General features: G+C 59.1%; 1 protein-coding gene across 2 annotated transcripts; it reads right to left on the bottom strand.

Moving 5' to 3' along the window:
- Window positions 1–114: 114 nt before the first annotated feature.
- On the bottom strand, window positions 115–9,836 carry POLG (DNA polymerase gamma, catalytic subunit; the record flags this gene model as incomplete). 2 transcript variants are annotated; one of them, XM_084268083.1, is made up of 23 exons in its annotated part: window positions 115–214; window positions 331–397; window positions 1,365–1,525; window positions 2,576–2,784; window positions 3,028–3,199; window positions 3,503–3,625; window positions 3,725–3,971; window positions 4,075–4,210; window positions 4,645–4,762; window positions 4,860–4,913; window positions 5,041–5,201; window positions 5,475–5,594; window positions 5,703–5,774; window positions 5,969–6,089; window positions 6,228–6,452; window positions 6,523–6,646; window positions 6,865–7,034; window positions 7,157–7,339; window positions 7,478–7,557; window positions 7,756–7,902; window positions 8,139–8,306; window positions 8,735–8,930; window positions 9,244–9,836. In XM_084268083.1, the coding sequence occupies 22 exons, from the start codon at window positions 9,834–9,836 to the stop codon at window positions 336–338; spliced, it is 3,642 nt and encodes a 1,213-aa protein (XP_084124209.1). In that variant the 3' UTR covers window positions 115–214; window positions 331–335. The 2 variants fall into 2 exon arrangements, with proteins under 2 accessions (XP_084124209.1, XP_084124208.1); XM_084268082.1 differs by lacking the exon at window positions 115–214 and having other exon boundaries at window positions 259–397.
- Window positions 9,837–10,324: the final 488 nt, after the last annotated feature.

The following is a 10,324-nucleotide window of genomic DNA, read 5'->3' as shown; positions in this document are numbered from 1 at the left end:
GAGGCAGGCTTGCCTTGGGCCTGGACAGCTGTGTGTGGAGACCATGGTTTCTTGTTTCTCTTGCCAAATACTTACGGCTCCTTCCTTTGCACACACATGGGCACAAGCAGCAACGCTGGTCCCTGTCTCAGGTTTTATAGCTGGCTGGTGCCCTGGGAATAGCCGCTGCTGTTTGAGTGTGCTGCTATCACCGTCGTCTTCCCTGGGAACATCCCTTCTTACAGCAAAAAAGAAACAGAGTGACCAGGATCAGTCCCTGCCAAAAGATCTCCTGAAAGGACAGCCAGGCTCTGGCACTTTCTCTGGACAGCTGTCGTTCTGGCACTCTACCGTCATCATTTCTTCTCCAGTGAACCTTTGGTTATTTCAATTAGCTGATAGATATCCAGTGCTTCTCCTGGAAGACAACGGGACAAATCAGTTCCCTGCATTCTGCAGCACAGAGACTGTGTAAGGCAAGAAACTGACAGTCATGATTTGCTTTAGTTCCGAGTGTGTAGCACAAAAAGCCCTAAATTTATTCCAACTTCTGGTTTGTGTGGTGGTGTGAACCTGGGAACCAGCCCCAGCAGGCAGCTGGAAGCACATGCTCTCCTGCCTTGGAGCTGAAGCTTGCGGCTGTGCGCAGCTCCGAGACACAGAGGTGACAGCTTCCTCTGCTGAGGCTGGTTGTGCTGTTACATTTTCACTGACCCTGATGCACTTGATGTTTAATTTTCTGCTGCCTTGGTGAGATTGAAAGCACCCTTTTTGCCCACGGAACACAAATCCTGTTCCTCAACCCTCCCTTGTTGCCTTTAAGACTCCTAATAAAGGCTACTGAAGGATGGAGCATCTGATGTGTCCAGTGACTGAGAGAACAAACCTGAGGGCAGGTTCTCTCTCTGCTGCATGTCAAGGAGAAGCTGTGCCAAGCAGCTCCCAGCCATGAATTTAACGCCTGTTTGCAGCAGGGGGAGGGTTATGGTTGAGTGCAGAGGGGGGGAGCGTAGGAGAAGAACAGCAGTGCCAAGGCAGGTCTTGGAACAGAGTGCTGATGGAGAGAAAGCACCCAAGGCTGGGAACGTTTGGGTCTGGAGAACAAAATATCCAAGGTTGTGGTGCCTCATCTCAGTGAAGGAACAACTTAAAAGTGTGCAGGGGGGCTCAGCGCAGAGCCAGCGTGTTGGGGGGATATATCAGAGCCAGGCCTGGCCCTGCACTGTCAGAAATGGGTGGAGGAAAGGAAATGGAGTAGAAGGGCAGCAGCCACCCTGGTGCCTGTCCCTCGTCTGGAGGTGAGGGTGGGACATAGGGCTCTGCTGTACAGAGCAGCTTAGGCCTGCACAGAGGGGAGCACAGGGGCATGGGCTTGTACCACTCACCTTGGGGGATCCCGTACTTCTTCTCCATGCCAGTTGGGTTTGACGGTGTCACACAGTTCATCGTCACCTCCTTCCTTAAGCACTGGTCAACATCCACTGCGCTGAAGAAAGCCACTGACTGGGGCAGATCCTGGAGGCCCAGTTTGTAGGCAAACATGCACCTGGAAGAACAAGAGACCAGGTAGGATGGTGCTAAACATCACCCTTAGACTTGTGGCACCCAGCTCTGATCAGCCACAGCTTCACAGAACCGGCCAGCCATCACTAAGAGGTTACTCTGCACCCAGGTTACTCAGCGGCTGGAGAACAAGGTGCTCCTTAAGTATTGGGTAGCAGGAGGGTCAAGTGTTGCTAAAGAGGACGTGGGAGGAACAGACTAGCCATATGTTGAGCTGCCACAGAGAAAGGGAGCACCGGGCAGAGCGGATGCTGGGTTTTCCCAGCAGGAAGCCCTGTGCTCACAGGAGCTGGCACAACAGCAGAGCATGAGGGCATCTGTCCCCACTGCGCCTGTCACATGGGCACTGAAAGACTGTTTGCTGTATCCTGCCTCAGTGCAAGAGAAAACAGCCCAGCTCTGGCCAGCTCCTGTGTAACCCCATAACCCACAGCACTGGGAAGGGGATTTGGCAAAGCTGGCTGTGCCGGAGCTGCCGGAGCCCTTTAGGGCAGGAGGTTCTTAGGCTGAACTGAACTTTGCATAGAGCAAGGAAGCAGCAGGAATGCCCCATGCTGTGGAAGGGGCATCAGCGCTGATGCTCGCCACAAAGACAAGCTGTGGCCCTTGCTCTCCCCTGAGGGCAGAGCAGAAAGGGGTGTGCATGTTTCAGGCTCCTAGCTGTTCACTGAAGCCCCATGGCTGCTGCCACACTGCAGAACTGGAGGGAACGGGAGGCAATGACCTCGTACCCCAACAGAGCAGAACCATTCGCTCTGTCTGCAGGAGTCAAGAGCTGACGCTATCCCCACCCCCGCCAACACATCATGCCTGGAGATCAAAGCCAAGCTCCATTTATAGCCACTCAAGTCACATGTGAAGGAACTGCAGCCTCCAGCATTGCCAGCTTCCCTCGAGCAGGAGAAAACTCCTCTGCACCAGCTTACAAAGCCAACGACCCCTCTGTCTCACCCCAGTCCCTCAATCTCGCCCTGCCCCAGCCCTGAGGCACTGGCACTCATCCCCCAGAGACACCACAGGTGTCACATCTCACCGTGTGAGGAGGTTGGTGATCTGCAGGGCCAGGGCTGCCCGGTAGCGATCCTGCTCCTGGACCAGGTAGCGCACCTCGTCGTGGATGCTGATGCAGAAGCGCCCATTGATGTCAAACTCCTCGAAGAGCCACTTCATGGCAACCAGCATGAGGTGCAGGTAGTCGACAGCTGAGCTCTGCACCACCCAGTTCACTCTGCTGGTCAGAAACTGGTGGAAGGAAACAGGGATGTAGGGGAGCATCAGGATCCAGGGCCTCACACCAGTACAGAAGTCCTGTCAGAAGCTTGTTCAACTCAGGGTTGTTGGATTTTCTTGCAGATAAAGAATAGGGGAAACAGGCTGCTTCATGGGTCCAAGAGCCTACTGAGTCTCCACCATCTGAGAAGTGGTGACCATTCTGGAGAAAACCAGCAAAGCCAAGAGCTCAACATCACAGAGCCCTGTCCTTACCTCCCCCTTGGCCACAGCAGGCTCCAGGGCCCTGCTGATGCGACAGCCCAGCACCGGGGTCTGTGGGGAGGGGGATAAGGCAATGCTTTCCAGCTTGTTGAACATCTCAGACTCCGTGCCTCCAACCCACACTCGGTTCTCCACCATATTCCACTTCTTCCTACTCCGGGACCTGGCAGGGCAGAGAGTTGAAGGAAGCGTGGGATGAGGCTGCAGGCCCTGTTGGACAGCCTCAAACGGTTCCTCCCTGTTGGGGCAGCTGGACAAGCCCCTGCAGCCTCCTGCTGCTAACTGCTCACTGGGAGAGGCTGGGAGTGACTAGGAGTCCCCAGATCAAAGAGACTCAGCCCCAGGACACCAGGGAGGGAAGATCAGGCCCATCCATCCCCATCTCCTTTCTCTGCCTGCAGGGCTGCAGCTCCCTCTGCCTCACGCCCCGATGTCACCAGAACCATGCAGGGTAGGACCTCCTCACTTTTTTGTGACTTCCCTCTGGAGCTGCTGTACATCCTCAGCCGACACCGACCCATCCTCCGCCCTCTCCACAGCCAGGTCCAGCTCCTTCACCAGCCACTCCCCATCCTCAGAGAGACGAAACCTGCAGGGTGGGTGGGGGGAAAGAAACACCCAGGTCCTGTGAGCCACCACCACCATGCCTGGCTCCCTCAAACCCCCCACCTCCCCAGCCAGCACCCACCTCCGAATGCCCTTGGTGACCGCGTACATCTGCTGAGCCTTCTGGCGCGCCTGCTGCTGCGTCAGCCGATGGTTGAACTGCATCAGCAGCCGCTCAGCAAAGGGCTGCCCGGCCCCGTAGATGCGCCCGTAGTTGAAGACCTTGGCGTGCTCCCGGCTGATGCCCACCGTGGCGGCCGTCTTGCTGTGCAGGTCTGTTGCGTTGCTCTTCTTCCCCTGCAGAGTCATCCAGCCGAAGGCAGTGCAGCCTGTTGGGAGGGGAGCAAGGGGTTGGACACCGAACAGGGCCAGGCTCAGAGCCTCACCCCACCACCCAGCACACCCATTCCCCGCGGCACAGCCCCGGCTCACCGTGCATGCCGGCAAAGTGTGCCTCGCCCAGGACAGCGGCTATCCAGAGCTCCTGGGAATCCACGTCTGCGCCCACCAGGGAGTAGCCAGGTGGCACCTGGACCATGGCTTTCAGCTCGCTGCCCACCCGGTCGGCCTGTGGGACACAATGCCCAGCTCAGTGCAAGCTTTGCCACCTCCCTCTCCTCCTCAGCGGCATGGGAGTAGCCAGCATGGTGGCCCCCATGCCCCAAGCTCTGCTCTGAAGGTCAGAAGAGGGTTTGACACACACAAGAGGCACTGAGCACTTGGTTATCCAGGACCTTCTGGCACAGAAGGGAGCTTAGGGAAGGACAGAAATCAGTGCTTCAGCATTTTCTTCTCCTTTCACCAACTGTTGAAACTCAGGCACATCTGCTGACTCCTTGACCTCTCCCAAAGAACACTGGAGCAAGACAAGGGCCCCAGCACCAGCCCTGCTACCTCCAGCCCCCACTCCCATTCCCAACCCAGGCTGTTCAGTCTGTGCCAGTCCAAAGCACACAGAGGGTGCCCCAAAACACCCCCGGCAGGACCCAAGCGCAGCCATACCCGTGCGTTGCTGGCTGTCAGCCACGTGGGCTCCACCGCCCGGCGCGTGATGGTGCCCGCGGTCACCACCTGCGGCAGGATGGCTCCGTAATCATCCTCCTCGTTATAGTCGGGGTGCCTGGGACAGAGGGGAGGGTGAGCATCACCCTGCAGGAGCCCTCCCAGAGCATCACAGAGGGGACCATGGTCCCAACTGGAGATGTTCCTTCCTGTACCTGGTCACCACGCGAGGCAGCTCCCCTTTCTTCAGCCACACCACCATCTGGGAACTGGGGGACACACACACACAGAGCAGGTGATATGCTGAGGCCCCCCCATCCATACAATCTTCCCCGGCCACAGCGCAGCCTCCACCCACACAGGGGCATCACGATTCAGCTGGAGGCAGCTGCTCACCTGATCCGCTTGTGAGCGTTCCTCCAAAATGAGATCATTTTGTTAATCTCCAGGGCCCTGGTCCCATGGGTGCGGCCCACAGCAGCCCGCAGGGTGCCATCCTCCATCCGGGGCAAGAAATCCTTGGCAAAAGGGCTTCCCACATTGTTGGCATTCCCATCCTTTAGCAGTGAAAGAGGTGCCAGAGCTCAGCGTGCCACCGCTTGGCAACAGTAAAGCTCTGTACATCCTGCCCCAGCTACAGATGCCTTCCCACCACCCCACCCCATGGGAACAGATCACAGGGATCCAAGGAGTGCTACAGCACTGGGGTAACAGGCAAGGTGACTGGGCTGTGCAAGCAGGACTGGGGGACCTGAGACGTGGACTGGGGGACATGGGATACCGGGTGGCCAGGAAGCCCCCAGGAAGAACCCTGGGAGCACCCAACTTGCCTTGTGAGGCAGCTTGAAGAACCAGCACCCAGGGATGTTGACATCATTGTAGGGACCATTGCCATGGTGGTACGAGGGCTGGCTCTTCGCCTGCACCGGCTCACACAGCTCATCCATCTCCTGCAACCAGCAATGCGAGGTGATGCAGGGAACCCCCCCAGCACAGCGGGATCAGGGGAAATCTAGGAAACAGGATCAGCCACCCCAGCCCACAGGAAAGCCTTTTACCTGTCCCAGGCTTTGGCAGGCTCTGTCCATTTTCTCCTCCACGTCTATCTCCAGCTGGCTCAGCTCCTCTGCCTGCGTCACGGAGGGACCACAGGGAGAGACTGGTCAAACACTCAAACCCTTCTCTGGGGATTTAACACCCATCAAGGGAGGTGTCCTCCCCCCAGCCTCCAGCACCAGGCACGGAGCTGGTTTTCACATACACATGGGAATCACCCCAGCCCCTCATCTCCCCCCACTGAGGGACCCTCCATCCCTTCCTTCACCTTCTGCCACATCATGCTGCTGTCCATCACCAGCAGCTCATCATCCACAGCAGCCTCCAGCCCCAGGGGCTGCTCCTTGCCTTGCTCCAGGCAGTGCTGCCGGTACAGGTGCTCGATCACCCTGGCAAGGGAGAGGTCAAGGCTCATGCACCCACTATGAGCACCAAAGGCTCCCAGGCAGGATCCTAGGGAGCTCCTGAACCTCCCCCTCCCACTGAGGCAGCTTTCCAGCTCGGCATCCCACTACATCCCCCCTTACCTGTGTGGGCAGGAAGGACCCTCCTCCTCTGAGGGGGCTGCCAGCAAATTGTCCTGCCGCCCAGGCACCAGGTAGCCCCAGCCGTGCTTCTCCGAGTAATGGAGGGGGAAGCCGTCCCAGGCCAGGCGCATCAGCTTCGGGGTCACCCTCATCTGCAAGCTGATGAGGCTGGGCCCGGGCACCCACCCTTCCTCCTCCAGGCGCAGGCACAGCTTGCGGTACCAGCTGGGGAGCAGCGGGGACGGGTCAGTGAGCGCAGGGCAATCCCTGGGGACACCCAGGGTCCCCAACTCACCCCGGGTGGCCCGGCAAGTGCTGGAGTCTCTTGGGTTGCAGCACAACTGTCTCCTTCAGGCGCTCCAGGCACAGCTGGCTTGCAGGGGCCTTCAGCTCCTCATCCTCACCAGGGGGACCAGGGTCTGGTGGGGCAAGGAGGAGTGGCTGGCAAAGAGCCCTCCATGCTGCCCCACGAGGGATGGGGACCTTGAGCCAGCCCCCAACCACGGACCCCAGCACAGAGACACAGGCCATTGGTGCTTCACCTTTCCGGCACCAATGAACCCCACCCCTTCACCTGGGCACCTGCGGGAAGGCATCACTTGAGCACCCCTTTTCCCCAGCAACCACCCACACTCACCTTCCTGCCACTCCTGCACGGACTCATCTACGCCTGTTGCTGTTGTAGAGGCCTTGCTATTCATGTCCTGATCCTCCTTCTTCTTCTTCTTCTTCTTTGCTGGATTCTTCTTCTGCTTAAACTCCTGAGTGTCCCACTCCAGATCCCAGAGCCAGGGATCATTCTTGTACCTGCCAACACACTGTTGTCACACCACAGCTTTGCTCCCATTCCCAATACCCACCCACAGCCCCCCATGGACCAACTGGCATCTGGTCTTCAACCTGCAAGTGCATTCCTAGCCCACAGGTACCTGTTCTCATGCAGCAGCTGGCAGGCATCGTTGGCCAGGTTCATTAGAGACTTCTTCATCTCCTTCTGCAGCTCCTCATAGGTGCCCTGAGCATCATCCAGGTACCTCTTCCAGTTCCCGTTGACGGGCAGGTAGGACACCCCCATCTCCAGCATCCCTGCAAATGTCACAGGGTGGGGGCACCTAGATGCCAACACAGGGAGGAATTAGATGTCTGCTGGAAGGGATCTGCCCTGGAGACACCAGGCTACAATGGACATGAACACACCTTTACCTAGGCCAAACCCACAGCCAACAGCAGGCCATGCTCACAGCTCTCACCTCTCCATGAAGAGCGGCAGCTGCTGCTGAAACACCTCATGGGTGGCCTGGACATCACGGGCACAGTACAACATCAGCTCCTGGGGGCAGAGGCAGGTGAGAGCAGGCAGAGCAGCCACCTCTCTGCCAGCATGGGGCAAGGCAGCTGGGCTGCAGGACGATGGGGCTGCGGGGAGCAACACCCTAGGCCCTCACAAGAAAGGGCCACAAAATGGAAACTACACCAGCAGCTGCTCCCACCCTGCTCCCATCCCCAGCTCCCACTGCCCGTCCCGCACCTGGAAGTGACTCCTGATGTCGGCCATGGTCCCCTTCACAAAGAACTCCCGCGCCTCCTTCTCCAGCGGCTCCCCCCCGACGTACAGCGCGTGCACATCCGCAAGGTTGTTGATGCTGCTGACGTGCACCCAGTCCCATGAAGAGACCTGTGAGCGAGTGGGGGAGGGGGATGTCAGATGGTGCAGGACAAGGACCAGCAGCAGCTGAGGTCAGGAGGGGTGAAGGATGCTGCTGCTCCACGTTAAACCGTGGCCATCTCGTCTGAAAAGCGCTGGGAAAGACTCACCCAGCAGAGCTGCTCCAACAGCTCCTACTCTGCTAATATAGGAGCAGAGTCCCCTGCCACCCACACCACAGCCAGTGCCTCAGCTCCCTTACTCACAGCTGGCCCCTCCGTTTTGCTGCGTGTTTTCTTAATGTGCTGCTTGACCTGCTGCAAGCCCTTCCTCTTGCCGTGCTTGGCAGCCATCCAGAGGCTGCGCTGGAAGCCTGTCAACCCTGAGATGGCCATGTGCATGCTCATGGTGTCCAGGAAACGCAGCTGGGAGCCCTGGGACACATCGGCAAGAGAGAGGAGAGGTGGTTTGGGATGTGCTGGAAGGAAAAATGTGTTACCAAATATCCTGCAGCTGCCAGAAAATCCTCTGCTCGGGCTGCTTATGTCATGGCAGAGCTTTGCTGCCCCAGCACCCCTCTTCTGAAAGCCAAGAGCACCCTCAATGCAGGCTGTCAGCTGCTCAAAAGCTCCTGCCATGGCCTCAGCAGCAACTCTGCAGCCTCCAGCAACCTTTCAGGGTCCAGGAATATCTCCCTCTAAAGGCATCCAACCTCAACCCATTCTGCAGGCTGAGGCAAGCACAGCCCTGGGGTATGGGTGCAGAACAGCATCTGCTCAAATAATCCTGACAAGCCAATGTAAATGACTATCCCAGTAACAAACAGCAGCTGCCTGCACAAAGCAACAGCACTGTGGATTACCTGGATGAGGTACTGCTCCTTGATGAACGCCCGGTCGAAGGCCACGTTGTGCCCCACTACCACTCTCTCTGTCCAGTCCTGCTTCCCAACACAGCCAGCACCTGCTGGGCTCTCCAGGGGAATGAGGTCAGCCAGGGTGAGATGGCTGGACCAGGAGTATCGCTGCTCCAGCAGCCGCTTGCTGCACCATGAGTACCTGTGGAGGACAGGCAGCACCCCCACAGCCATCAAAAATAAAGTAAGAGGCTCCTAGGACCAAAAGCACCCGCTGTGACATGGGGTGCTGAGCAGGATCCCACCCATGAGATGGAGGCAACCGACCCCAGGAGTGCTGCGCTTGCTCACCAGGATACACCCTGCACATCCCAGAGCCACACCTTGGGGCTTTGCTGTTTCCTCTGCAAGCCGGTGGTGGTTTGCAGGAACAAGCTCCGCTCAGGAGCACCCTCATCCTTCCCAAAGCTGTCCCCACCACCACCACCACCCCAAACATCAGCACCACATCTCACCAGGCATGGGGTGAGACGGCCACGGCCAGCGTCGGGCAGTGGCCATCAGCCACACACACCTCCACGTCAAACACCAGCGCTCGCTCCGTGGGGAAGTCAACGGCTTCCACTTGCCCATCGCGGCCATAGCGGGTCCAGCCGAGCTGCCACGCCCACTGCGAGGGCACGGGGGGCAGCTCGCACTGAAGCAGCTCGTTGGCTGCCTCCAGGTAGGGCAAGCTCTGCTTCTGCGCCAGGAGGCGGAAGTGCTCGTCGATGTTGTCCCCGTACATGCGGGGCAGCTGCAGCTCCACATCGGGCAGCGTGGAGGTTTCCTTGCCCCACAGATCATGGCGCCGCAGATGCTCCACGCTCCTCTGGACCTCTGCTGCCGAGTAGTGTACCTGGGCCCCCCGGAAGATCTGCTCATGGAGGGTCCTGGACAGCATCTGGATGTTGAGGGGGTTCATGCGCCGCTGGCCCTCGGCAGGTTCCTGTCCAGGGTTCTCTGGCAGCGGGCAGCTGGAGGAGGAGCTGGAGGTGCATCGCCAGGGCTTGGTGCTGCGGGCTGCAGCACAGCTCCTCACTGATCTCCTCCAGAGAGAGCGACTCATCTTCCCCCGTCCTGGGAACTTCCCCCGTCCTGGGAACGTGCTTCCAGCACGGGCTGCTCCCCCGGGACGACCGTGGCTGCAGGGAGAGAGCAAGAGGCAGCTCAGCATCGCCCGCTCAGCCCCACTGTGGGGAGCCCTGACCACTCTGGGGCCACCCGACGGCAGCCCGGCACGCCTGGCCTGCAGGAATGCACCCCCCTGAGAAATGGCCCCCCGCAGCCGGACACACACCCACAGCCTGGCACGCGTGCACCCCTCGCAGCCGGACACACTGCCCCGGAGTCGTGCATCGCACCCCGCAGCCTGGCGCAGCGCTGGTAAGCAGGCAGCCTTCCCCCTGCAGCCTTGCGCCCCTCACACAGCCACACCCCCCTTACACAGCCCCGCAGCTCCTCACAGAGCCCCACACACCCCTTACACAGCCCCGCAGCTCCTCACAGAGCCCCGCACACCCCATTAGAGAACTGCACACCCCCTACACAGCCCCG

This window comes from Gallinula chloropus (assembly GCF_964237585.1).
Source record: "Gallinula chloropus genome assembly, chromosome: 9".
Taxonomy (NCBI): domain Eukaryota; kingdom Metazoa; phylum Chordata; class Aves; order Gruiformes; family Rallidae; genus Gallinula; species Gallinula chloropus.
This window is presented reverse-complemented; position numbering and strand designations above follow the sequence as displayed.